Source organism: Phalacrocorax carbo, chromosome 9, assembly GCF_963921805.1.
Source record: "Phalacrocorax carbo chromosome 9, bPhaCar2.1, whole genome shotgun sequence".
Lineage (NCBI taxonomy): Eukaryota > Metazoa > Chordata > Aves > Suliformes > Phalacrocoracidae > Phalacrocorax > Phalacrocorax carbo.
In genome coordinates, this window is record NC_087521.1 from 13803793 (window position 1) to 13831710 (window position 27918).

The window sequence follows — 27918 nt, forward strand, 5'->3', positions numbered from 1 at the left end:
AATAGCCCGAGAGGCGCGGACCCCGCGCCCAGGCGCTCAGCCGGCAGCTCCCCGCCCGCTCCCGCTCCCGCACCGAGAGCCGCAGCCGCCGCCTCGCCCCCTCCTCCCGCAGGGACGCGGCGGGGCGCACGGCAGGTAGGCAGCGCGGCGGGGGGCTGCCCGCCCCCGCTCCGGGGCAGGAGGCGGCTCCCCCCGCGGGGACCGGAGCTCCGGCCCGGCGCCCGGCAGCGCAGGCCCCGGCGCCCGAGCACCGGTGCTGCGGTGGGGAGCAGCCCGGGGGCCGCGGCCTCGCCGCCGCAGCGCGGAGGGCGGGCGGCCGGGGGGGCGGAGCGGCGGCGGCCCCGGCCCCTTCCCCTGCCAGTGCCGGTACCGGGGCCGGTGCCGGTGCCGGGCGGCGCGGGGCGGGGCGGGGGGGCGCGGGAAGGGGAGGAGGGAGGCGGCGAGCGCGGCGCGGGGGCGGGCGCGGGGCCTGGAGGGGAGCGGGACCGGAGCCGGCACCGAGGCCACCCCAGCAGGTCAGTCCGGGGCAGGAGGCGGCGGCGGCGGGGCGGGGTCCGCGGTCCGGTTGCGGGGCTCAAGCGGCGCCCGCTGCGGCAGCGGGCGGGGGGCTCCAGCGGGGGGGGAGCTGGGGGGGTCTCCGGGGTTGCAGGACGGGGCGGGGGAGGGGGGGCGTCCTGCCGGTGGGTGATTGGGGTGGGGAGGAAACCGCGCCATGCGTGGGGCTAATCCCGGCCACCCCCCTAGCGACCCCCGTGCTTAGCTGCGACACCCGGGTGGTCCTGGTTTTGGGATTGCGCGGGGGGATGCTCAGGGCAACTTGTGCGACCCCCTGGGCGGCTATGCCAGCACCGCCGTGGGCAGCACCCGGGAATAGCTCCTGAGGGCGACTCTGTGCCTCCAGGATATAGGGATGGGTTTGCTTTCTTGTCACAGGAGATTTTGGGGTACTTAGCTCTGTTTAGACGCTGTTTTCCTGCCCTCATTCTGGACTACGTACCAGAGTGGCTTTAAGTAATGCTTGTCTCTACCTGCCTGATGGGCGACTGAGGCCCAGTGAGGTGCCGGGGCTTTGCTGGGCTGCTGGAGTTAGTCAGCGGCAGAAGCACAGAGCAAGCCCCAGCCCCTCAGTGTCCTTTCCCAGTGCCCACGCGCTGGCCTGTGCTGCTGCCCTCTGATGCGAGATAAAATGTCATCCCACCGCTGTGTCATGCTGTGGCTTGTGCTCAGTCCCCACGTCATGCTGGCCACAGAGTCCTCCTTCTGGGAGCCACACCTGACAGTGTTAGAAATGCTTTGTGCTGGCAGGGGAGAAGAAAGGGAATTTCTCCCCATTTTTCTCTCCAGCTTGTGAGAGATTGATGACTCTGAAAGAAAGGGCTGTTGGGTCAGAATGATCTAACGCTCTGGCCAAGCCGCTCTCCCCCCAGTTTATGACTTAATCCAGATTTGTCCACTGATCAAGGCCCTGCCTTTCCCCTCGCTTGTTTCCCCATCCTCTCTAGCTGCAGCAGTGCTGCACAGTGGATTTGCAATGCAGAAACCTCCTGAACAGAACTGATGTTATCCAGGGGAAGGAGAGAGAGACCTTTGGCTGGCTGGTGGATGTTATTTCTGCGTGAACATCTTTTTCCTTTTAACTGTTTAGCCACCATCTCCAGCACTGATCTGCATTCCTGCCCTCTCCCCTTTCAGAGAGTTCAGAGGGAAGTGGACAGAGAACAAGGAGGTGAGGGGAAAGCTGGGTGGGCAAAAGAGGTAGGAGAAAGCACCTTGCCACATGTTGGGGTTTTACAGTGCCATGTGACAGGTCAGGCTGCCTGTCTGAGCAGCGGAGAGAAGGCAAAATGTGCCCTTTGGAATAAAAGGTGCTGTTGAAGTGGTTTGTGGTATTTGTTCAGAGGCGAGGGGTGGGGAAGTGTGTAAAAAGCAGAAGGCAGAAAGACTGGCCCTGAGACCAGACCTGAACCCTGGCTTCACTGCCTTCTCTGCTACCCTGCAAAGTGGTGGTCAGGGCTGGGCAGCAGATGGAGAGGAAGGCAGAAGCAGATTTTTCAGGAAGTATTTGTCTTAGGTAGCCTGGCAAACAGCCATTGGCAAGCAAATAAGTAATAAATAATAGCAGGGAGGCAGTCGGCACCCCTGCAGCCTCTGACTCCATAGCACATGTGGGCTTCTCCTGCTTCTCTGTAAGCTTAAACCTCTGCCTTCTTCCCATGGCAGCATCCTGGCTCCTGTCTTCTTGCATCTGAATGCCTTTCAGCTTTTTTTTTTTTTTCCCACTTGAATCCTTCTATAGCCCTTTGCTCTTCAAAGCTTTCCTTGAGGCTAACTAGTTCACCCCTGGTTTGGTGATAAGGGTAAGCATAAGGTGGTCCTGCAAACAGGGACAGAACTAGCGGTGCTTGTTGGGCATGCTGGTCAAGGGGTGTGCATAGGCCCTTGCAGGTAAATAGTCTCCTTCTTCCATGCAGGCACTTCTGGCCTAAGGGAAAGTAAGGCAGATTTCATCACTGCTTCAGAGCCTACATCCGCAGAGTTGTAAAAGGAGGAGTGTCACTGCTTTAAAATATTACTCTCAGGAAACACTCCTGTCTTAACAGACTGTGAGAGCTTTCCCAAAGCAGCAAGGAGAGGGAGAAGTGTTTCTAACACCCACAAGGGAATTCAATTGATATTAAACTAATCAGTCACCTAAACTCTCAGGCAAACATCAGTGTGCTGTGCAAATACTTACTCCTCCGTGAGGCCTATAAACACCAAAGCCCTCTACCATTATTGCTTATGCATCTGGTGGAACAGCTCTTCTTACCTGCTTTAATTGCTGTAAATATATTTCAGGTACTTAGCCCTAGGTTTGAAGAAAAAGTTACATTGGATGCACCGTGCTCAGAGCAAAAGCGGGTTTGCTTTGAGATTATTTCAGAAGCAGCTCCAGTCACAATTTCCTTCAGCTATGGCTTGACTGTATTCAGTCCCTAACCAGCTATCAGATCCCTCAACGATGAGAGGAGCTTTTGAGGATCCCACTTGGCATCTACCGCCCTTTAAGATGTCTAAACAACTTTTAAAAGCTGGCTTGAAGTTATTGCTTCAAATGTAGCTGGACTGGTAATTAGGCTGTGATCACAGCTTGTTATTAGGTGGGGACAATGGCAGCAGTTTGCTCACACCATTACAACAACAGCTGTGCACTGGGCCCTTCCCATCACCCAGGCTGCTATTGTTGCTGGTTAATGGGTGAGACTAGGCATGGCAGGTCCCAGGCCCTCTCTGCAGGGGCAGGGGGAGGTGGGGTGAAGTAGCCTGGCAGTGGGAATGGGCTCCCCTCTCCCAGCCCTGCCCCAGTCCCTGTATCATCCTCACTGCTCTGGCGGTTCAGCCACCGCTCAGCTCGAGCTCACACCTTCTCACCACATTCACTTTTTATGACTTACCTTGGTGGTTACAAAGCCCCAGCACTGTCCAGCCTTGCCTGTCCTGGTACAGCCCTCTCTCACTGGATGGCTGTGTTGGTGTAAGAGCTGTAGCCTTGCAAAGAGTTGCAGAGAAAACCTCTTTGGCTGAGAAATTGCCTTCCTAATTGAAATTACTGTAATGTTTCCCAGCCTCTGGGGAGCATGAACACCACTGTATTGGAAGCATTTCAACACCAGGATCAGTTGTGTAGTTCCCAGCAGAGTACCCATGAGAAGCTGTGGGTACCATTTTGACCAAGGAGGCCCTTCTATGCTGCCGTAGTCTGATATCAGATAAAGATGCGTTTAAAATGGAGTACCAGAGCAGAGAAGCTCAGTGCTCCTGTTCAGATGGAGCATGTGAAAGCTTTGGGTGACCTGAGTCCCCTACCCCCAGCGCCAACATCTTGTGTCTTGTCATCTGCGGATTGTGAGTGAGCCAAGAGGAAGGCAGGGTCTGTATGAGCCAAGCTCCACTGCACCCCTAAGTGCTAAAAGGCAGGTTGTGAGAAGTGGAAAAATATGTTGCCATGTAGAGTTCCTCCTAACAGAGAAAGGAAGGGGCTCTGGCCCTGCTCTACTGGGGAGTACTTTATTGTTAGCTGGGTAGGAGGCAGCTGGGGCAGGAGGTGATGGAGATTGAGACAATGAGCCCCTTGATGTCTTGTGTTTGATGTGGTAGGGGAGATAGAAATTCAGAGAAGGTAGAGGTGGGGGAGTTAGGGAAAACCTCAGGTTTGGAAGGATAGCTGGGGAGCAGCTCCCAGCTGTGGCACAAAGTGAGCCTGTGGTACCCTGAGATGAGGCTTGGGGACCCTGTGTTGGCCAAGCCAAGGTGACCCCACCGGAGGACTCTCCTTGGTGTGCTACCCATGCAGCAAGATGACCCACGCTAGGATGGCATGCCAGGGAAGTGGCACAGGCTGAGGTCCTGAGATGTCACATGAGGGCTGGCAAGCTGAGAGGTGACTCTTGCAGCTTGGAAGTGGCTGACCCTAGGCCACGTGGCACCAGTACAGCTAGGATCACAGCTGGTGCTGGGACAGCCCCCAGTGGCCTGGGGCTTGGGACCCAGCTGGCTCGAGGACCTGGTTGCTACAGCAGGTTGGGATGGTCTTCTCAGTATGGCTCTGGTTTGGAGCAGAGTCCATCCTTGGAGATACCCAAAACCTGCCTGGACATGGCCCTGAGCAACCTCCTCTAGCTGACCCTGCTTTGAGAAGGGAGGCTGGAGTAGATGACCTCCCTTCAGCCTCAACGCTTCTGTGATTATTTGACCTATCTCCTGACAAATTCAGTCACCATGGGATAATCCCCAAGGCAGCATTAGAGAAATGACCAGAAGTTTGGAGGTTTGCCTAGCTCCCCTGAGCCCACAAGCAGAGGTCTGGAGGTCACTACACCAGTAAGTGACTCCCAGGGTTTGCAGGCTCCAGGCTGGGGACATGCACTATTCCTTGTTTTTCTGGGCTGCTTTTCTCAGGGAGAGGTCACAGATGGCAGAACTTCATGTCTGGGAAGTAAAATGGCAAAAATGGCAGAAAAACAAACCAAACTTTGTAGATTTCAGAATAAGTTTGATCTGCACCTTGTTTGGCTTTTGACCTGCTGCTGAACAGGAGGGACGGACTTAGTTTTAATCTTGCTGTGTTTGTACGCTTCTGCTCTTTTCATAAGGACAAGTTGATTCTCAGTGATGAGTATGTTCTGGTACTTAGGGCTGAGCAGGAGGCTGCACCATGCTTAAGTGAGTGGGTTTACAGTGTAACATACAGTTATTTAGACTCTTAATGTCTATATTTCTCGCATTAGCAAATGGTGAGTGACACGTGTCTTTACTAGGTATCACTTCATTATTTATTATAATTTTGGTCCAGCTGTATTTCAGTGGAAAATGAAATACAATTCAAAATGCATTTAAAAAATGTTTTCTAGTTGGTTGGATAAAACTGCTTAAAATGTATGGGTCCACAAAAGAAAAAGAATACATTTATGAGAGCATTATTTGTATATGTAATGAATTTAACAATACTATATCACTATACTATACTGTATTACTATAATACTATATTATAGGAACCGAATTTTATTATAGGAGACATAAAATATAACCAGTGATATAATCTGATTATTTCTGGCTTTTAAGAATTCAGAACTGGTAGAGATTATCCTCTCACGCTTTCATCTTCATTGGGCTTGGAGAGGGAACCAGGCTCTCCTGCATTAAGGTGTAGTAATTTTCTGAGCTTTGACTAAACTAATCAGTGTACTAAATGAATTGAAACTTTTTCCCCCTCTTCTTTCAAAAAGGCTGCTTCAGAGCCACTTTTGCAGTTCATCAGACTTTATCTCCAGGTGCTCAGCCACCGAGTGGAACTGGCAGCAAGGACATGCTGCATGAATTTTTACTGACTTATTTTTCACTGATGAGAGTGATCTGAGGTCTTAGCATGTAGGTTGTTAGTACTTTAATTTTTAAATTGGCTGTCTTTTAATTTAAAAACCTTTCAGTTCAGACAAAATATGATTACTTTTACGTCAGGTATATGTTTCCAAAAGTCATAATTCTTTTATTTGTTCTGGTTCCAAGTCCTTGTTATTACTTTTTCCCTTCATATTACACTACTGCTAATCAGATGGTTTCATTGGATTCTTCTGTTGGGAGGTTTTCACCAAGTTTAATTTTCTCTCTTCTGAGTTTTTAATTTCTTGTGTTTTATTCCACGAAATTTCATCAAATTCTTCCTTGTTCAGAAACAACAACAAAAAAAACCCCAACAAAGTGAATACTGGTAATAATAATAGCTGTAGTGGCTGCCACCTCCTGAGAATGGCACATTTTAAAGACACTCAGGTTAGTTCGGTCATTGCAGGGAAATCAGGGGATGGATGTTTCTGCAAATACAGTCCTCTGATATGCTGCACACTGGGCTGGATAAACCTGCTCTGAGTGGGGTTTGGCTGCCTGTGCAGAGCTTTGCTCACCCTCCTGGGGCTGCGGTCAGCATGGGGATGTCCGGATGAGCCATAGCCTCCGCAGCACCTGCAGCTGCACAGCTTTTTGTCTCTAGTAGCTTCAGGTGCGGTGCTGGCACTGGTGAAGCAGAGGGGTGTTTCAGGCCCCTGGCTTCTTTCCTGCTGATGCCTTGTCCCTTTCCCAGCCCAACTGCTGTACATGTCCAGATGTTACACTTCCTTCTTTGCCTGAAGGGAAAGAAACCATTTCTTGTGTTTTCCTTCGTCACATCCATCACTCCCAATGGCCCTTGCACTGGCCATGGGTAGCTGCTGGCTGGTGGGCATGGCCAGGGCAGGGCAGGAGGGCAGCGCAGTGGGTGTGCACAGTGCAGCCTGTGGCACTGGCACAGCAGAGGCTGCATGCTGTCTGTGTCACCCCCTTGTGCTGGGCCACTCACCTGCCGTAGGTGTGTGTTGGAGGAGATCCTGAACTCCAGTCCTTGCTATGCATCTTGTCCCGGCTCCCGCTGGCTTGGGATGCACCAGTGTGCCCATCCCAGAAGTCCTGTGATTTCCCTCTTATCGCTGGTACTCCAGGGCCATTTGAATCCCCAGGTCCTCACCATGGAGGAGACAAGAGCAGGCTGGAGGGTGTGATGGGCTGTCTGCTCCTTTTTGCGTGGTTCTGCTCTGCCCTGCAGCAGGTATGTGGCTGGGGCTGTGCTCAGGTGTCCTGGGCAAGGGAAATTCCCCAGGGACATGGGAGTGATGGGGATGAGCTGTCTTGTCAGCATGTGTGAGCACCCGTTGTGCTGGGAGGAGGCTGGAACAGTTGGTGCTTTGCAGAGCTGCACGTCTGCAGCTCCATGTGTGCCTGCGAGATTGCCTCCCTTCCCAGCTGCAGCAGCAGCAGCTTTCTTCTGATCTCCCCTGAAGGCTGCGTGGGCTTCTGAGGCATCTGGGTGTGTGTCCCAGCGACCAGGGGAGACTGACTGCGTGCTCTCTCTGCTGACCCAGTGAGAAGCAGCACCAGGCTGGCCCTGTGCAGGGGCAGGATTTGGTGGGAGGGCAGGCAGCTGGCCCACGGCCCGGGCAAAGGCAGCGCAATCTGGTGTTTAGACTGTGAGACAGGTTCAGTCTCTTCCCTCCTCCTTTTCAAGGACTAAATTTGCTTGCACACCAGGGGATAGGTGGTGATTTGATGGGTCTCCTATGAATGCATCCCCAGGGGACAGAGGTGTCTGGGCCAGGCTTTGGGGAGCACCTTCTCTCCTTGTCCTCCCATTGCAGGCCCCTGTGGTCACCATCAAAGGTTTCTTCTTACCTTTGATGCACTATTGACTCAAACCTGTACGCTGAGAGCTAATCCCTTTGGCATGGCTGGATGCAGTTAGCCCAGCTGCTGCCGGGCTGTCCTTGCTTGTGCAACCCTCCAGTGCTGGAGCTTTCACTGAGCTGCCAGCTCCCACGCTCCCAGGGCAGTGTGATTCATCCTGGTCATCTGTTGTTACCCAGGTCTGCTCAGAAGCTTGGCAGAGGTGGGAAGAAAGCCTTATTGGGGCCAGGATTGGTGAGCAGTGTGCTCATGGGTTCCTGCTGCAGCCCAAACCTTGCTCTGCTCCTGGCACCAAGCACAGACGATAGAAATGTTCTAGCTCTGCAGATGCTCTAAATCATATTTTGTGTGTGTGTGTGTGTATGTATATATATATAGTGTTCTAACCCACTGCTCTCAGCAAGAAGCTTTTGTGCTTGCAGAGAGGGGAGCTGGGCAGGGCAGGAGTGTTTCTTTGCTCCTGCAGTAGAATTGGCTGTGGGGGATGTTGTGGCTGCTTGAAGCTGGGGAGAAGCAAAGGGGGGGAGGCTGGCAGCAGCTGGGTACCAAGGCCTCCCCCAGTGTGTGTGGAAGGAGGTGTGCAGGTGGCCTGAGAACAAGGGAATCAACGGGACAAGCATGACGCTGCCCCCATACTGGCCCCTGGGAGGCTGTGGGATGAAGGTGCTCGGTGGCAGGGTGCCCCCAGGTCCCTGTCAGGCAGCAATGGACTAGAATGGAGCAGACCTGGACCCCTGCTAGCCTGCCACACACACATGCTTGCCCCATAACACACAGCAGACTTGTGGGTATCAGTCATGAGGGAGGGGTTCTGGCTGGAGCTCAGCAGCTGAGAGCAACCACGCAGAGGATTTGAAGTGCACCCGCTTTCTCCACCAGCTTGGCGGTGAGGTCCCTGCTATCTCCAAGCACACGTGTCATCCCGGCCAGGCAGGACACTGGGTGCAAAGCCATCAGAGTTGCCTTGTCCAAGGAGTGCAGTATTGGGCTGCTCTCCAGCCGGCGTTCCCCTCATTGCACAGCCCAAGCATGCTTGTGTGCATGTGTGTGCAACACATGGTCCTCTCCTTGCCTCTGCCCTGGGGTGAGGCTCCTTCCGCTTGCTGGGGACGGCTGTCGCTGTGCTGGAAAGGGTTGTGCTGGCCGCTCCTGTGGCTGGCAGTCTCTCTGTAGCAGGTGGCTTTATAAATGGCAGCAGATAAACCTCCCACTTTCCTCTCAACCTCCCACAGCTCCTGGCTCCCCAAACAGCAGAGGGGACTTGGGGAGGAAGGAGCTGCTCCCCTGCCTTTTCCCCTATCACCAGGGACCACAGTGCTCCTGGCACACTGTGGCACTGTGAAAGATGCATGTAACCTGCAGTGACAGCCTCAGCCTGGCCCCTGACCATGACACAGCTGTTCCTGGTTTCCATATAGCTTTCCATGAGGGAGTGTTTTTCCCAGCAGAGGTGGCACTTTCTTTCTCACAGGCCTTAAAATCCTTCTCTCTTTGAGCATGGTTGCCTGGGTGGAGGAAGAAACAATCTGCCTCTAAATGCACAACATCCCATCACTATCACAGCCTTGCTGAGAGGTGCCTTCCTCTGCCTTCAGTGCCAAATGGGTGCTGCTCCTGCCGGGCTGGCTGCATGTGGGCACAGCATGCTGTGGTCCTGGAGCTGGCAGGAGATAAACAACTGGGGGCACCCTTTGCCCAGGACCTTCCTTAGGGCCAGCTGCTGCCATGGCCCTCAGTCAGGCCACAGGGGCTGGGAGTTGTCCTCATCTGTTGCTCTGAGACTGCGAGCAGGTTTCAGCATCCCAGCTCAGAGCTGGTGGTGCCGGGAGCTCTCTACTCTTTTCCTGAAATACTGTCCTCCTGAGTGCACATGAGTGTGCATGGGTGTGTATGTTAACTGAGAGCCCTGGAATGACTCCCTGTCCCTTTCCTACCTGCGAGCAACCTCTGTCCCCTGCAGTCAGCCCTGGCTTTTTCATAGAATCATTAAAAGGTCTGGGTTGGAAGGGACCTTTAAAGGTCATCTAGTCCAACCCCCCTGCAACGAGCAGGGACATCTTCAACTAGATCAGGTTGCTCAGAGCCCCATCCAGCACAACCTTGAATGTTTTCAGGGATGGTGCATCTAGCACCTCTCTCAGCAACCTGTGCCAGTGTTTCACCACCTTCATCACAAAAAATTTCTTCCTTATATCTAGTCTGAGTGTACCCTCTTTTAGTTTAAAGCCCTTGTCCCTTGTCCTATCACTACAGGCCCTATTAAAAAGTCTGTCCCCATCTTTCTTGTAAGCCCCCTTTCCTGGCTTTCTGCTCCCAGCCACTGCCCACCAGCAGCCTGGGGCTCCCTGCTCCATGCTTGGGCTGGGCCTAGTCTGGGCAATCCTTTGTGCCGAAGAGCATTGATATAAGCGTTATCACAGGACAAGGGTGCACAACGCCGAATGAATGATGGGCCCCTTCCCTGGGGAGCTTGCAGCCCAATTAGCTCATGTTTGCTCCATGCTTTGCATACATGAAGTGCAGTGTGAGGGGCTAAGCATGCTGTGTGCACAGCAGGATATTGAAATATATAAAAAAAACAGGTTAAGAGCCAGCCTGCAGTGGCAGCTAAGCGAAATGTGGTGAAAAGGGCTGGGGGTGGAACAAATAAACTCTGCTCCACTACTTCATTCCGAATCACCATGTGCAGGCTCCAGCAGCCTCTGGCTCGCACATGTGTGGAGGGGGCGCTGGAGAAGAGCTGCTCTGTGCATGGTGTCTCCCACGCGCTGGCCCAAACAAACCTCCCTGGCAGTAGGTCTCACTGTAAGCACCATTTGCTCTCAGTTGCCTGAGGTTTGACTTTATTCTCATGCCAAGGAGCACTGCAGCAAGTCAGTGCTGCCCTGCCTGGTCTGCAGCATCCCTCCGGGAGAAGGGGCTTGTGCAGGTGGCTGCCACAAATGTTGTCCTGTGGAGAGCCCCGCTGGAAGTGTGGAGTGCCCTGCTGGGACACCTTCTTGTTCAAAAACCTCATACATGGAGGTTCGTCTGTCCAAGCACCAAAATGCAGCCACCCCTGGGTCTGCAGAGCAGTGCTGGGGAAGAAGGGGAAGAGCATGGAGCTGGGGACAATGCAGCAGCTACCGTAGGAGGATGTGGCAGGGGAGGGTTTTGCTCTCAAATGCTGTGTTGGTTTAAGGTGAGTCTCAGGTCTTTTCGCTTGGGCCAACGTGACCCTGCACAGGGTTTCCTGAAGGTGGTGGCAACCTGCCATTCCTGAGAGCAGAAAAACTTCCTTGGTTCCCCAAAATACGGTCACGCTCTCTCCCTCCTGGTGGGTCACGTAGTTTAGGCAGTCAGTGTTGGCGGGGCAGTTCAGGAGCGGTGGGTGACGAGCAGGGAGTACATGCATTTTCTGTCGCAGGAACAGATGTCTCTTCCTGCATCCTGCTGCCTATGTGATCCCTGGCTGTGGGTCCCTGCGCCTCCGTGCTGTCCCTTTCTGCAGGAGGCTCCCAGGGGGCCAGGGGACACACATGAAGCATTCAGAGATGGGATGGGGGGCACCACAGGGGTACTCACTGCCAGGTTTGCATCCTCAGGGCCTGGCAGTGAGCCTGGTGGGTGTTTGTGGCCATCGAGGGGAAAACAGTGCCAGAGCTTATGGGCAGGGAAGGTGATATCTATTTATACCCTCTTTAAGCAGGTTTATTTTACTCAGACATGCTCTCATGCTTGATTTCACATTGATCTCACTTGCTCCCACACTCATATCCCTCCATTCATGCACCTGGGTGCATGTGCCCAGGGTCACTTGTGGGTGATATAGGGACAAGGGACACTGGCTGTTGAGTCCTCCTGACCCCTCTGAGCAATCATGTCTTAATTGGCAATGACAAAGCTGGTCTTTGAGCAGGTGTTTTATACCCATTAGGAGTCATCTGTTGCTGCAGGGTGGTCCTTTGCCTCCAAAGCTAACTGACCCCAGTCTCTGTGGCTCACTGGCCAGGTTGCCACTCATGGTGCGGTCCTCCTTGTTTGGAAGATGCTTCTTGTTTCCAGCAGGCTAATGAGATGGGTTGGTGCATGTCATGTGTGAGGCAGCGGCCATCCTACTGGTGATGGAATAGGGGGTCTTCTGCTGGTGGGTTGTCTGTGCCGTAGCCTTAGCAGGGTGTGGGAACAGCATTCACACCAGTGTCAGTGTTTGTGCTACCGATCTCTCCACACCCAGTGCCTTGGCTCCCCGGTGGGGTCTGGCTCCACTCTCTGTGGGTCTGTGTGACACAGCCCCAGGGAGGTCGGATGCTATCACAATGGGGCCAGTCTCCTGTGCAGGCATCTGCCCTGAAGATGCTGAAGGTGGTGTGAAGAGCCTTGCCTAGGCATGCTGCTGCCCTGTGCCCATTCACCCCCACGGGCCACTGACAACCTACCCCCTCTTTGCTTTTTGGACCTGGAGGCTGTGACTGTAAGAGAGAAGGGCAAAGGGAGAGCCTGGGAGGAATGCCTTGGACCCACCTGGGGTTTTGGAGGGCTGTGTCTATAGTCCCATCCCTTCTGTGCTCGTCCTCCTCAGGGATGGATGTGGCCCGTGCTGAGCCTTTTCTCCCATGCACTGAGCTACAGGGACAGAGAGGTCACCATGCTCTTTAGTGCCAAAACTGCCTCTGCTGGGGTGTGCGCTGAGCTCAGCGCAGGATGTTGATAAGCCTCTTCCCAACCTGAGTTTGTTAGTTGTGCTGAGTCAGTGGCAGTGGCTTGGGTTTCCTGGCCGCCCTCGTCATTGCAGTCCTGCAAGGTCGATCAGGTTGGTGCAGTCCAACAAGGTGGGACGCCAGAGGCTCACCTTTCTGGGCCTGGGCACACCAGGGCATGAACCTGATCTTCCTGTGATGACAGTCCTCATTTCCCCTCCCAAAGCCTAGCCACATCTCCTTGCAAAGGAAGAAGGATGCAGAGGAAGCCAGGTAGCGGGGATGCTTCCTTTCTAGGAGACATGGTCTGGCTCCTCAGCCTGTTTTTTCTGCTGGCTTTGTGTGGCCATGGGCAGCTCCATCAGTAACCCTGCACCTCAGCTGCCCATCCACCAGCCAAAATAAGTAATGCCCTCCCTGCTGGAGCAGGACATTGAAGCTGGGTGAATACGGACATGCCGAGAAGTCTGGTTTAGTCATCTGAGCACTCACAAGACTTTGTTTTGGTGTTTTGCTACTCCAGCTGTCTGTGAATCCTATAGCAAATGAATTTGCTGGCAGGGTGCTTCAAGGGAGAGACAAATTTTGAAAAATTGCATTCGCATAAAAGAAATGCCTTATTTTCAATTGGAAATCTGATTCTCTGGATTAGTGCCCACCCAACCAGAGAGAAGCATATGCTGCTGTATCAACAAAACAAACACGGAACTGAATATTCAAGACAAACCTTACACACTGGAAATGCTTCATAGAAATTATCCAGCAAATAACTTTCAATGGCAAATCTCATACATTCACTGTCTATTCACAGCCACTACAAAGAGGAGAAAGAAGGATTGCCTTTATCTAGTACTCTGCATGTTTTCTGACCTTATTTTACCATCCTCCCTCTAAGTAAGACCTAGATTGGGTAGACCATATATTGTGATTTCTGCCTCTATGCTGTTGCGTCATTTTCCTACCTGCAACCCTGCCTGCTCCTGTGTATCCTGACTTGCCCATCGCTACTCCAGGACAGTGACTGCTCTGAGGGATGCCTGTCTGTGGCTAGCATCTGGAGGCACTGCCTCACACACAGCTAACAGGAAGCTCTCCCAACACCTTCTGGAGACAAAGGCACTGACCCAGCTCTGTGATTCACAACAATATTTCCTCCTCTGGCTGTTAAAGACTGGGAAAAGCACAATGACAGTGGTATAGCTGGCAAAGCTGTGGGGTTCATTTGGACCTCTAAGGTATGATCATGGAGTGCTGTCACCAGAGTATTGCAAAATACTGAATTATCTTATACATTTGATGTGAAATTTAGCTTAGGTGTTTTAACAGTGACTTTAAGACTGACTTACAGTGTCCGTGTGATTTCTCACTCTGTATACCAACTAAAGTATCTCCTCCAGTTGGAAGGAGGTTGAACATGTCCTACAGGTCTGAGTTCAAGCTGTTCCTGGAGCACGTGAGCAGAAATCTCTCCATTTCTGCTGCATGTGCTGTTCCTAGAACATTTACATGATTTACTTTTAGCTGGTTGTTCCCGATGGTTATTTTAATGGTAGTGCTGCAGCTATATAATTTGCATAAGCTTTTCTAAAAGCAGCACCATAAAAGGTGAGATTAACTGGAACAAACAGTCTAGAAAAGTACCGGCTAGGGTATTTGGAGGTGGTTTTCCATGGGTATCTGGGGGTGAAGGGATCAGGGAAAAGGCAGGAGATCAGCTTCTTAGGAGCTGTGACACACTGCAAGGACAGTGTTACAGGACTGAGCATGACGTGATGGCTCCTTCGGGCATCAGAGTTGGAGGCATCTAAGAGAGAGGGGACAGAGCTGGACCAGTGGCTTCAGGATTCTTTTGCTCCTGAAATTTCTCTGTGCAGTGCTGGGTGGAGAGACAGGAACCAGTTTGGCTGGGTGGGTGAAGGCTTGTGTTTGGGAGGTTTGTGGACAGGAGAGCTTGGAGCAAGAGGTGTTGGCACCATCTTCAGGAGGAAGCCATTGCTTTTGGCCACCAGAGGCAAAATATCTGCTACTGGGGGAAAGGGGCAGCAACAAGGACTTGATAGGGAAAGGCAACCCATACTGATGCCTGTGGCAATCCTCCTCATCCCGCCATCCTGCGGCAGGATGTTCCTCCTACAGCATGAACACAGTGCTTAGAAACAAGCTGCAGGATCTTACCTCTCGGTAGTGGAGTGGTGGTAGCAGAGAAAGGGCTCAGAGGTTGCTAACAGTCTCCTTGTTATTTGCTGAAGCCAGAGAAACACTCTCCTTGTTAACAAAAAGGCAGTGCATTATTTAGCAGCTGAAAATGCCAGATGGCAATGGTTCTGCTGCTTACAGGAGGCAGGGAGGGATGAAGACATGGACATGTGGAGAACAGATTGAGAGCATCTCTATAGAAAAGGGCTGACCCTGGCTGGAGGCCCCGGTGGTTTCACAGAAGCCTGATGATGAGCAGGAGGCAGGCGGGCAGGGGCAAATGGCTGCTGCTTGTCACCATGGCCCACTCGTTTCCCACAGGATTCTGCTTGTTGGAGTTCCTTCTTCAGGGATTGTTATTCCAATGGGACCATGCTGGGCCTTAAAGTATGGGACTCCCAACCCCAGCTGGGAGGCAAGCCATGACTGAGGGTACTACAGGGAGGCTTTGCCAGCCCATCCCTCACTTCACACCTGGCTGTAGGGGTGGTACTTCATCCCCAAGTCTACTGGAATGCCCTTTGGAGCAGTATCGGCATCTCTCAGGTGACCTGGCAGTTCTTTTTGGCACCACGCTAATGGTCGACCATCCCAGGTTGGGCTATGATGTCTCCAGTTGTTTTTGGCACCACACTAATGGTCAACCATCCCAAGTTGGGCTATGATGCTTCCAGACACTGTGGACTGGCCAGATCAATACGTATATGGCTAGGGACCTCCAAGGAGAACTGAAGATGCTGTAGGCAGCATGTGAAGATCTGTAGTGTATACTGAAGCCCATGCCCTAGGTGACACTGTACCACATGCACAGTAGGAGGGACTGCCAGGGGTCTGCATGTTCTGGGGATCTTGATGCCTGTAGTTCAGGGGCTTCTGACATCCCTTCAAGGCACCTGTGCAGTTTAGCCAGATGCCAGCATAACCCTGGAATGGGGTGAGCCTCAGGCTCTGCTGGGCTCATAGCCTTGGTCCAGGCATCCCAGCCACTCTGGCTTCTAGTGGAGATTTTCCTTTGGGCTGTAATTCAGGCTTCAGAAGTGAAGAAAATAGCAAGTCACCATCACTCTGTGTCTAATGTGGAAACTGCAGGCAAGACTGGTTCTTAAGCTCTTCAACCCTCTCAAGAGCTCGGGTTGAGAATCCCTTGGGAATCCCTGGTGTCCACCTTGTTGCATCTGTAAGGCTGTCACAGCATTTTTGTTTTCCTTTTGTCAACTCTGTGTTTGAAAGCCTCCCTCTTCCTCAGTCTTTCCTTTCCCCAGGTGAGAAGGTCAAAGACAGTCAGTGTCTCAGGTGTGAAATCTATGTCACTTCTGCCCCAGCACCCCCATCCTACCTGCTCTGCTCAGCCATGGAGTGGAAGTATCTGGGCTCCTCAGTAGCTTTGGGACAGGAGTAATCTCCTCAAGCAGGAAGCTGCATGGTCTGAGAGAGGCAGTCTGAGGCTACAGGAGTGCACATAAAACCACATGCTGCTGTAGTCTCCCATCTGTCACACCAACACAGCAGAAGTAAATGTTTCCCAACAAAAGCAAAGCCATATAGAGCTCAGGAAGATCTCCTTTCTAAGATGAGGCATTTTGTGCATGCTCTCTCTGTGTTCCCCAAGGACCTCTCAATCAGGTTTCCTTCAGCGTTGAAGTAGAGTTGATCCTGTTTGGTATTGATGGGAAAAAACCCACCATGAACACTTTGCATTTTCAGGTCCCTGGAGGTGCTGGCTGTCTTTGCATCCTCCTCCATTGCTTAATCAAACTGTGGCTCCTGCTCCTCCTCTGTCCTATTCATGTGGGCTGTGAGCATCCTGCAGCGGGGATCAGCTGTGGCTGGGTGACTGCTGGGGCTGTGGCAGGGTCCCAGTTGTGGCTGGAATATAGATAAAAAGGAGGGAGATGAATGAATGCCCAATGGCTTCAATATAAAGCTCACAGGAGTACATGTTAATGGGCGTGGTGAGGTTTCACATGGCCTTTGCACAGGCCACTGTGCTCAGCATGTCTGTGGGGTAAGGCACTCATGTGACTCCTTATAAACTTCGGGCAGGCCAGAAGGTGTTCTTGTGAGGAGCACAAGACCCTGAGAATAGGGACATAGAATAACTGAGTTTGAAAGGGACCCCCTGGAGCTCAGCTGATAAAAGCCCCTGCTCAGGATCAGGCCAACTTCAAAATTATGTTTGGTTGCCTAAGGCCTCCAAAAACAAAGTTTCCTTGTCCATCTGTTCCCCTCCACCCCAGTAACCTCAGTTTTCCCCTAAGCAGGGCCTTCGGCCCTCTGGGTTAATCTACCTAAAAAGTACTAGACATCCTACCTGGGAGCCTTTTTGGAACAGACATTAGGGAGCAAACTAGGCTGCCATTTTGAAAACTCCCCAACAACCTGTTAAGTGACCATCCTGGGAACACCCTGAAGACGCCCCTGCTGTCCCAGGGTACCTCTTACCCAGGAGACGTGGTTGGTCTTACCACAGTGAGGTCTGTCCTCTGCTGAAGGCCACACAGGTCTCTGGCCTGGGAGCAGCTGGCTGAAGGTGCTGGTGGGGGCTCCAAGGCACAGAGACATAGCAGGCATGTGAGGAAGAGAGACGGTGTTGTCCCCATCCCCTGTTTGTTAGCATTTGCTGTGCTGGTTCCTTCTTCTCCTGTAGTTCTAGTGAGTGCAATGGCTGTGCAGCACTGTCCTGGCATGCAGGTCTGTGGCACCCCTGTGAGCGACAGCCGTGCTGGCTCATGCTGGCTGCTCTAGGGTGCTTGTTGCCAGGGTTCCCAGGCACTGCAGATTTGGACAGGACCCTCTCCGACTTAAAGCATGGTGATAGGAAAGGTTTTGGAAGTATACCACAGTCTTGGCCATTAATGGCCTTTAAGTGTTTCCTACCAGTGAGTGCTGTAGCCTGCACTATCAGCACCTGAGGAAATGGGGGAAACCTTGGCATTTAGGGTTTTGAGAAGCTGATTCTTCTGAAGACTTCAAGATATCTTGGAAGGATCAGTCCTGCTGTGGTGCAAAGACAGAAGGGAGGTCCAAAAAATCCTGAGTCACACAGACTGTGATGCTGGAGGAGAAGGGAGGGCTGGGGGATGATCCACGTGCAGTAGATATCTGGCAGCGGGGAGCAAAGAAAGCACAGGCCCAGCAGCCCAGTTAACATCATCATTGCTCTTATTCTCAGAAACTCAAGCAAATGCTTCAGCTCCTCATTCCTGCCTGTTACCGCACCAGGGTGGCTATGACTCAACCCAGCTTCCAGGACTGAGGGGCAGAGGTGGTGAGAGACCTGTCTCGGGTATGATGGAGACAAGCAAATAGCATGGGGTTTAATGGGGTGGGAAAAGGGTATGAAGTAGCTGTGAGATTTCTTCAGCAACACCCCATGCCCTGTGTCCCACAGCTCCTCCCTGGGAGAGACTGGGACTGGGAAAGCTCCAAGGCGACCAGCCAGTCCTCTCTCCTCCCTGCCCATAGTGAGCTCCTCAGACCTCACTGGAGGACCTGGAAGAGCCACGGTCCCTTTTCAAGCAAAGGCTTCTCCATCCACATCCTGCCCCTGTGTTGCAGGGTGAGGCCTCACGACGGCACCAATGGAGAGTATGTACTCAGTGGAACCAGCACCTGATGGTGCCAGCCCCACCTCGCTGGACGTGCTCAGCTTCATGGATGCCCTGGTGAACAGCACAGAGGAACAATGCTTCAGTGTGCGCTCCCGCAGCACCGTCCTGGAAGGGCTGCCATTCGGCGGCGTGCCTACCGTGCTTGCCATCAACTTCATCCTCTGGCTGGTGAGCAGGCCAGGAGGGTGCCATGTCCAGAGGCACCACAGTCACCGGCTGGGGTGTCAGCGACTGGCTGTAACTATGAGTGTGTGTGTTAACAGGTGTGCTGACAGCCACATGTGTGCACATGCCAGTGTGCCCATCTGTTTGGGGGAATAGGTGTGAGTACAGGCGACCAAGAGCTTTTCCCACATCATGGTGGGCAGCAGGTGGCACTTGAGCAGCAGGGGTGAGATCATGGAGCAGGAGCAGTTTGGCTTGAGGCAAGAGTTTTGCATGAGCTTGGGCTCATGAGTGGGAAAACAGAAAGGAGACATGTGAGGAGACCCCATGGGGTGAGACCCTGCAGCAAAACCCTTCACCTCACCTCTTGTCTCTTCTTCCAGTTTCTCCTCCTGGTCTTCTCCTGCCTTCGGAAAGCGGCTTGGGATTACGGGCGCCTGGCACTGCTGATGGACAATGATAGGTGAGCAGGACACAAGGCCACTGTGGGTGACAGTCCCAGAGGGCTGGCAGTAGGGCTGATGCTGTGGGGTGGCCCATGGAGAAGCTCAGCAAGTGTTCCTGTCCCTCCTTCCCACTAGGAATGGCCTGGCTGCCCTTGCCCATGGAGGCACAGGTGCCATCTGCTGCAGGGAGAGTGAAAGCCCAATCCAGCTTTGATTCACTCCTGCAGGCACCATCTGGTGATGGTGCTCTTGGTGCCAGGGAGGACACCATCCTAGGAAAGACAGAGGGCCAAGAGCTGCTTTCGGGTGGGGACTGAGACATCACCTCTCCCCCTGCCGCTCTCTCAGGATGAGCAGGGCTGGCCAGTGGAGGAGGCAGAGGGAGACGTGCAACAATAACTCTGTTCCTCATGTCAGCAGGACAGCTCGCCTGACCCATCCTTTGGGCTAAGTACAAAATCCCCTGCAAAATACCAGTGCCCTGGTGAAAGCAGAGCCTGGACCAGATTTCCAGGCGGGCTGTGCTGCCCACAACTGTCTGGCTGCCAGAGCATGGTTCACCCCAGGCAGCAGAGCATCTTCCTTTGTGCAGACAGTACACACAGGAAGGGTCCCTGCAAGGCTGGGCAGCCTACGGGAGGAAGTGTTGTAAAAGACCCTGTCCTGCCTTCTTCCCTTTCAAGCTCCTCCTGGGCTCAGGTTCTGGAGCTGAGTCTGTCAATGGACGGGCAATGTTTCCCTTCACTGGGGAGATCAAAAGGGCAATCAAGACTTAAAATTCAAGTACTGATTACATTCCTTTTACTGTAATGCCATTTGAGGGCTGAAACCAGTGGAATATAAAAATCTGGTTCAGCAGGCTCTCATCCTGGAGCTAAGGCCAATTCTTCACCAGCCAGCCTGCTGTGGGCCAGGGCCACAGAGAAGCCATGGGGACTCAGTGCAGAGGCAGCGAGTGCAGCCCCTGCCCTGAGCACAGCGGCAGTTTCTGGTCCAGCCCCAGTGCAGGATACGGGGAGGGGGGAGGCATTTCCCAGGCTGCTCTTCTAGGAGAAGCTTCTCTGAGGGTGCTCATCCTCTCCCATCTGCTGCTTCTCTCCTGCGTCACCCCTCCACTGCTCCCCTAACTGCAAAGTTTGACGTCACTTTTCTACGGAGAGCAGAGTGAGAAGGAGAAGTCCCCATCGGAGAGCAGCCCCCTGGACATCGACAACAAGGACGTGGTGAGTTCTGCCAGCCATGGCAGCAGGAGCCCAGGCTGGCCTTGTCCTGGTCCATTCTGCCCTGCTCTTCCTGGGAAATGGAGGTCAGAAGTTAAGTGGAAGAAATGAAATCCTCCAGTGCAGGGTTTCCTGCTTAACACCCTTTAGCAAGGGGGAATTCCTGGGAAAGCTGGAGGGTTTCTTTGTCCTGGCTTGGTTCGAGGCATCTACCTTGAACAGCAGCTTGGAGAGGCTGCTGCTGCCAGGCGGAGCATCTCCCGGCTGCATGGCCATCCCTGCCAGCTGCAGGGACCTGGACGGATGCATGGCCAAAGCCTTGCTCTGCACACCTCCACCGCTGCTGGCATGGTGGGCTGCGGGGGATTTGAAGCCGTCTTTTGTTTCTCTCTACCATGCCAGGCACAAAACAGGTTTTGCTGGAAATGAGCACAGACCAACATGGTTTTTCTGTCTGTTTCTTTCTTTCTTTTTGGCAACAAATGCTCAAAAATCAGTCACTGATGTGACTATGAAAAAATGACAGAACTTCTTAAAAAAACCTAGGCAGGAAGGGTAAGGAAGCAAAATCCTTACAGGTGGTAGGAGGCCTCTTTAAAGGCTCAGTACTGGATGCTCTGGGCAACTGTATATTGCTTATCAAAAAAAAAGACCACAGGGAATGCCAGTACAGCTAAAGAGCAGATTAAGGGAGATTATTAGATGTAAGAAGACATTCTTTTAAAAGTCAAGCTGTTCCCAGATAAGGAAAACCTAAACTCTGCCAGGTTAGATGTAAAATACGCTAAGAGGTGGGGGAAGAGAAGTTTGAGGAGAAATTTGTAGAGAGCATAAAAGCAGGTACTGGATATTTCTTCATGTCAGGAACAGGAAACCTGCCAGTTTGTAGGGGTTTGTAGGGCCAACAGGTGGTGAAGATAGAAAATGCTTGCTGGAGAAGGCGAGAATGTGGCAGGAGAGCTAAATAAAATTTTTTTACTGTATCCAGTGAGGAGGAGCTCGACAAAATTCCTGCCTGGGAGCCCTTCTTTGCAGGGAAGCAGCAGAACATGCCTCCAACAGCAGGGTTGAGAATGAGGTTGCAATAAAAGCAGCCTGACAAATTCCTGTTACCGTCACAAATTCCCAGGAGCAGGTGTGGGACTTCTCACTCACCCCAAGACAAATAGCCAAGCTATGGACTGCAGCATGCAACCTCCCTCCTGCCTGTGGGCATCCTAGAGAGCTGAGAATCAGCTGATAATGCTGTTTTTTCAGGAAGGTTTCTGGAAAACCCAAGAAATTACAGCTCAGGGAGCTTGGGGTCTGCACAGACAACCTCGCAGACATGGTTCCCCAGAGCAGAGCCCCGGAGCGGGGCATAGGAGGGGAGTCAGCCTAGCTGTGCTAAGGGGGTGTCCAGCCCCCACAGAGCCATCAGGCACGCAGGGATTCTTGCGCCTTCAAAGCCTCCTGCTGCGGTTGATCAGATGAAGCTGAGCTGTGGGGTGGGAGGGAAGGTCCTGGCTTGGGTAAAGCTGGAGAATAGAGAGGAGTAAGCTGCCAGCTGTCATGGGGCAGGGTAAGGGAATCCCACAGGGGGCTGTCTGGCATCCCACCCATCCAAGGGCAGCTTAAACCCTCTGGAAAGGAGGTGAAAAGGAGGGGCCCGATGACCAGGTGTTATTAGGTACAGCCATGACAGGGAAGACTGCAGAGGGACCTTGAGCTTGCATGAACTCCAGCATTGGTAAAATGGAAAATAATGCACAGGGGGAGAAAAACTCTAATATTGGATTTGCAGTGACAGGGAGTGAGCTATTACACAAGATCTTGGCATTGTCATATATTGCTCTACAGCAGTGCTGGTTCATTACTCAGTAGCGGTCAAAAAAGCACATTGCATGTTGGGCACTGTCAGGGAAGGAGCAGAGGAGGGAGCTGCTGGAAGCCAGGAGCCTGTGTTACAGAGATGCCCTGTGCTCCCTGCTCCTCCCGAGGCAGCTGCCTTTGGTAACTGCTGCAGACAAGCTGCTGGGCTGAGCATTGCCAAGCGCCCTGGCACTGCCTCTGTTTGCTCAGCACCCCACTCCAGGCACGGCACTGTCTCTGCACATATCCCCAGTGTGTGCATGTCCTGGCACGTTGCTGGGGAGGGGGGCTGGTCACCCCTGGCTCATGCCAACTCTCTTCTCTTCCAGGGTTTCTGCTCCTGGCTCATTTCTATCTACCAGATGAAGTAAGTGTGTGTCCTTGGCATTTCAGCCGTGCCCCACCACTGCCCACCCCTGGGGAGCCAGTGCCTATAGGTGGTCATGCATCACCCAGAGCTGCTGGGACCTGTGGCTGAGGAGAGCCATCCTAAAACATTGCCCTGAGAGAGAAAGCAGAGGGCTCACCTCTGTGTTTCCTCCTGGCCTGGCCCCTGGCTCCTGTCCCAAAGGAAAGGGCTTCAACCTCTTCTGGTAGGAGCTGGTCATGTAGTGGGATGGCAGCCTGAGGGCTACTTGCATCCCTCATTCCCTCTGTGTCCAAATCCCACATGCCACAGGCAGGATGCCATGAGTTGGTGTGCGCTACGTGAGGCTGGAGCAGCCAGTGTCCCCGCGGTGGGAGGTGGTGGGGAGGCACCACCAGCACTCACCCCCACCTGCCTCTCCTCCAGGGACGAGGAGATTCAGAGCAAGTGTGGGATCGATGCCACCACCTACCTCTCCTTCCAGCGGCACCTCCTGGTCCTGCTGATGCTGGTCTGTGTGCTCTCTGTGGCCGTCATCCTGCCCGTCAACTTCTCGGGGGACCTCCTGGGTAGGTGTTTCCCCAGCTGCAGGATGGCTAAAGAGCATGGCACAAGCTTCCCCATCCTCGGGCTGAACACCCTGCCCTGGGGACAGAAGGACCCCTCCACCAGGAGCCCCCATGTGAGCAGGAACCCACCATCAGCTGTGGGACAGAGGAACACAAGAGGCAGGGAGCTTCAGGGCGGTGGGGGCTTGGCGGGGACCTGTGAGATAGAAAAGGAGGGAGCAAAGACCAGAGCTACTAACCCTGCAAGCATGGACACACACACACTGCACTGGGTTCCTGTAACTTCCCACTTCTCTTTCCCTGCAGGACACAATCCCACCCACTTTGGCAGGACAACCATCGCCAACATCCCAACACAGTACGTGGCTCCCATGTCCGGCAGGGCTGCTGATGCTGCTGCTGCAGTGGACACTGCTGGGAGTGCCCAGGCACAGTGCTCGCCATGGTCTCAGAACATGGATGTGTCCACATAAGCAGCATGCTGCTCACGGTAGCCCCTGTGACTTGACTGCATGACACATGAGCACCATCGCGGTGGGCAGCCTGCTGGCACTACTTGCTGCGCCCAACTACTGCCGGCATAGGTGCTCTCAAGGGTTCTGGGCAGCCTCATTTCTGCAGTATCTTGGCTAACACCCTGGACGCTGCCCCTCTTGTCCCTGGGGTGGGGGTCTGGCAGTTGGCTTGGGGAGGTCCCACTGGGCGGTTGGGGTGGCTGTGAGTGAGGCGCTGAGCACCAGGCTGGTCTGAGTGCCATGCGCCTGCTGCAGTGCTCACTGATCCCTTCCCCTCCTCCAGGGACCATCTCCTGTGGCTGCACAGTATCTTTGCCCTCATCTATTTCATCCTCACCATCCTCTGCATGGCTCACCACTCCGTCCACCTTGAATACAGAGAGAATGAGAAGGTCAGCAACCACCCTTCCTCCAGCCCTGCCTTGTTCCACACTAATGGACAACTTTTTGCTTTGCAGAAAGGATGGTCCCAGTAAGTAGGGAGAGCTTTAGAAACAGCCTGGGACTGGGCAGGCAGGGAAAGATAAGGCTCCAGCTTCTGGAGGAAGCCTGGCAGCCCAGAGGCAAACCTCTCTCTCCTCCTGCCTTGTCTCTTGAGACTGAAGCTCTGCTGTGTCTATCTGTCTGGGAGGTGGCAGCCTCTGGCTGTGCCCTGGGATCTGGGAGCAGGCATTGAGGAGGTCTGTGCTGACCAGCCTCTGGGGTGGCAGTCGGTGCCCCGGCTCGCCTCTGCCTTCCTTGCGGCTGGGCAAGCAGGGTGGCAGTGAAATGGCCCAGAGACCCCACCCACCCCCTTTTCCCCTTCTCCTCCCCCAGGTCGCCTGGACACTGATGGTTACCAACATCCCAAAGGAGATCACAGACACTTCACTTATCATCAAGCATTTCCAGTGAGTAGCAGTGTGCCGCAGCCTTGCCAAGGCAGCTGGCAGGCAGGTGGCAGGGGCTGTCCCCATCCCCCGGCTCCTGGTGCCACCATGTCCCTGTGCCTGCAGTGAGGCTTATCCCAGCTGCACCGTCACCAATGTCCAGTTCTGCTTTGATGTGCGCAAGCTGATGAAGCTGGATGCAGAGAGGTGAGTGCGTGCAGGTCCCTGTTGCCTCTGCGGGTGGGTGTACCGCTCCTGCCCAGCATGTTGAGAGACCAGGTCTATAGGTCTGTCTGTGGCACCCGAATGACTCTTGTCCCTTTCGGCTTCTCGGCAGGCGCAAGGCAATGAAGGGACGGCTTTACTTCACTACCAAGGCACAGAAAGAGGGGAAGATCATGATCAAAACCCACCCCTGTGCCCGCATCTTCTGCTGCCGCTTCTGTGGCTTTGAGCAGGTAAGTGGGTGTGGGCAGGGCTGCAGGCAGCGCATCCCCACTGTGGACAGGGCAGAGCATGGCAGCTCGCCCGTGCCGCAGCCCAACAAGCACAGCAGAGCCCTGGCTGCTCCTGCAGGTGGATGCTGAGCAGTACTATGGGGAGCTGGAGGAGAAGCTCACGGATGAGTTCAATGCTGAGCGCAACCGCATCGCGCTCAAGCGACTCGACATGGCCTTTGTCACCTTCCAGGATGAGCGGATGACAGCTGTGTGAGTGCCACTTGGACATGCCAGCCCAGGCACGTCCCCTGGCCTGGTGGCCACTGCCGTTGGGGCACCTTGGTGGCTCCTCTGGCCAAAGCCAGGCGCTGGGTCTCTCTCCACTGTGCCTCTGCCACCTGTGGAGATGGCCGCCTTGTTTAGGCCTCATGGGAAGTGTGTGGGGGGGTCCTGAGTCCTGAGTCCAGACCAGACTCCTGGTTCCCTCCTCCTGCAGGATTTTGAAGGACTACAGCCACATCCGGTGCCGCAAGTACCCCCAGCAGTCCTCTGTCACCACCGTGGTCAAGTCACACCACTGGGGAGTTCGCTATGCCCCTGCACCTGGAGATATTATCTGGTGAACCTCCATGGTGGGAGATGGAGGGAGGGCAAGCAGCTGGGGGGAACCCATACCCATAGCTATAGTGAGCCCATACCCATAGTTTATAGGGCACCCACACACATAGACATAGGGAACCCATAGAGCTGTAGGGAACCTGCGCCCATACCTGTAGAGTGCCTTCTCAGGGTGTCAGGGGCTGACAGTCCCTCCTGTGGCCATAGCAAAAGTCATCAGGGTGACTGGGGTGATGACCCTGTGAGTGGCAGGGCTTGGCGAGGCAAGGTTTGGGGTGATTGCCAGGCTCTGATTTCTGCAGCCTGCCTCCAGAGCCTGGTGGCATGGACCACCCCACTGCAGTCATAGTCTGGTGCTGGGGGCTCTGCAGGTGTCAGCACAGCAGCACAGGGAGAGGGAAGAGGTTGAACACAGAGCAGGGGCTGCCAGGATGGTTGGTGTGGGCGGTGGGAGGCAGAGCTTTGGGGACCCAGGCTAGGAGACCCAGGACATGTGGCTTTTCCTTTTCACCATTTCCGAGTGTCATGGTTTAGCCCCAGTTAACAACTAAACGCCACACAGCCGCTCGCTCACTCCCCCCACCCCTGTGGGGAATCAGAAGGGCCAAAGTAAGAAAACTCGTGGGTTGAGATAAGAACAGTTTAATAATGAAAATATAATAATAATAATATAATGAAAACAAAAATAACGAGAGAGAGAGAGAGAGAGAGAGAGGTGAAACAGGAAAAAACCCCAAACAGTAGGTGATGCAACCGCTCACCACTTGCTGACTGATGACTCCGGTCCCTGAGCTGCAATCGCTGCTTTTCCCAGCCAACTCCCCCCAGTTAATATACTGGGCATGATGCCGTATGATGTGGAATATCCCTTCGGTCAGTTTGGATCAGCTAACTTGGCTGTGCCTCCTCCCCTCCTGGCTTCTTGTGCACCCAGCAGAGTATGAGAGGCTGGAAAAGTCCTTGACTAGTATAAGCACTACCTAGCAACAACTAAAACATCAGTGTGTTGTCAATATTATTCTCATACTAAGTCCAAAACACAGCACTATGACAGCTACAGTGAAGAAATTTAACTCTGTCCCAGCTAAAACCATGACACCGAGTCATGCTTTCCTCTCACAGGGAGAATTTATCAGTCCGTGGCACATCTTGGTGGGTAAGATTCATCCTCCTTAATATCTGCCTCTTCGTCCTTCTCTTCTTCCTCACCACGCCAGCCATCATCGTCAACACCATGGACATGTTCAACGTCACACAGCCTGTGGAGAGCCTCAAGGTAGTCCCTGGGGCCCTGTGCCAGCTTTCCCAAAGGGTCTCCATTTCCAGGTTTGTCTGTGACAGGGGGAGGGAACCTGCTCTACACTGTCCCAAAAAGACAAGCCATCACTGCGATGAGCGTTGATGGGAGGCAAGAAGTGGTCATGCCCATGCTTGCTATCCATCCCCTTCTTGATGTGTTTCAAGTGGCAGAGCCATGGGGCACCTGTGCAAACCTAAGCTTTGGTGCTGGTGTCCATGGGGGAGGGCAGCTTGGTGTCTATGCAAGACGAGAGGGGTGGGAAGAGCTCCGGGAGATGTTAGGAGCTGCCAGCAGCACATCTTCCTGCATATTGCCTGCTGTTGGGCAGGCACTGGGGCTCGGAGCGTGCCCATGGAGCTCTTATTTCCCGACATAAACACCCCTGCCCATTGCACACACCATTCTGCACCAGGAGGTCTAGGGAGCTGCCTCCAGCATGAGTGAGCTCTGGCAGGCTCCTGAGGGGGTGTCTGGCATCTATCCTCCTGCAGAACCCCATCATCACCCAGTTCTTCCCCACACTGCTGCTCTGGGCCTTTTCCGTCTTCCTGCCATTCCTCGTCTACTACTCAGCATTCTTCGAGTCGCACTGGACAAGGTACGGGACTGACACCCACACTCCCCCAGGGTGTGGTAGATGGGAGGAACCTCAGGAGGGCTCGTGGGACCTGACCTGCAGGGAGGCAGGCAGTGGAGCAGCAGACCCCCCCTAGAGGCCCATGGGTGTTGCCCTCCCATGGAAAGGGTCCCAAGGCCATACCCGAATGCACCCATTTCCTTGCCATAGCCCTGGATTGTTTGAGGCTGCTGACAAAGGCAGGTAGAGCTGGTTTTAAGGTGGGTCTGAAGAAGTTTGTGAAAGGGATGGTGTGATGGTGGACTGGCAGCAGCAGGGCCATGGCACTGACTTGGGCAGCACATCCCAGCCATGCTCCCAGCCCTCCAAGGTGGAGGTACAGGTTCAGGATGCTCAAAGCCTCCTAGCAGAGTAAGCTCTGCCCAGTTCCTACGATGTGGTCTCTTTGTCTTGACCCTCCACTGGTCCCAACCACTGTGCTTGGTCTGCTGAGTCCTTGCAAGAGCTTTGTCACTACCTCCCTTCTTTCTCCCAGGGGAAATGGGGGCTTCTGAACCCATTGTAGTCACCCAGCTGCCTCTTGGGTGTCTACACCAGCAGGGATGGTAGGAGAGGGCAGGGGTGAAGGAGGTTGAGAGGCTGAGAGGACAAGAGCTTTCACTACAGCATATTCCTCATGGTGACTACCCCAGCCTGGGAGAGGCTTTGCAAGGCCCCAGTAGATGCACAGATCAAAATGCACATGG

The 27918-nt window shown here is 53.8% G+C and overlaps 1 protein-coding gene across 1 annotated transcript in view; it reads left to right on the forward strand.

The window, feature by feature from the left end:
* The first annotated feature begins 432 nt into the window (after positions 1–432).
* Positions 433–27918, forward strand: part of TMEM63C (transmembrane protein 63C) — a 32131-nt gene continuing 4645 nt past the window's right edge. The window contains exons 1-16 of the mRNA XM_064460470.1: positions 433–515; positions 17797–17910; positions 18183–18403; positions 18784–18863; positions 19982–20069; positions 22247–22284; positions 22711–22853; positions 23160–23211; positions 23652–23760; positions 24185–24258; positions 24364–24444; positions 24575–24695; positions 24814–24947; positions 25174–25296; positions 26418–26571; positions 27087–27193. Coding sequence (XP_064316540.1) covers positions 18206–18403; positions 18784–18863; positions 19982–20069; positions 22247–22284; positions 22711–22853; positions 23160–23211; positions 23652–23760; positions 24185–24258; positions 24364–24444; positions 24575–24695; positions 24814–24947; positions 25174–25296; positions 26418–26571; positions 27087–27193 — 1502 coding nt within the window. The 5' untranslated portion in view covers positions 433–515; positions 17797–17910; positions 18183–18205. The remainder of the gene's footprint in view (positions 516–17796; positions 17911–18182; positions 18404–18783; positions 18864–19981; positions 20070–22246; positions 22285–22710; positions 22854–23159; positions 23212–23651; positions 23761–24184; positions 24259–24363; positions 24445–24574; positions 24696–24813; positions 24948–25173; positions 25297–26417; positions 26572–27086; positions 27194–27918) is intronic.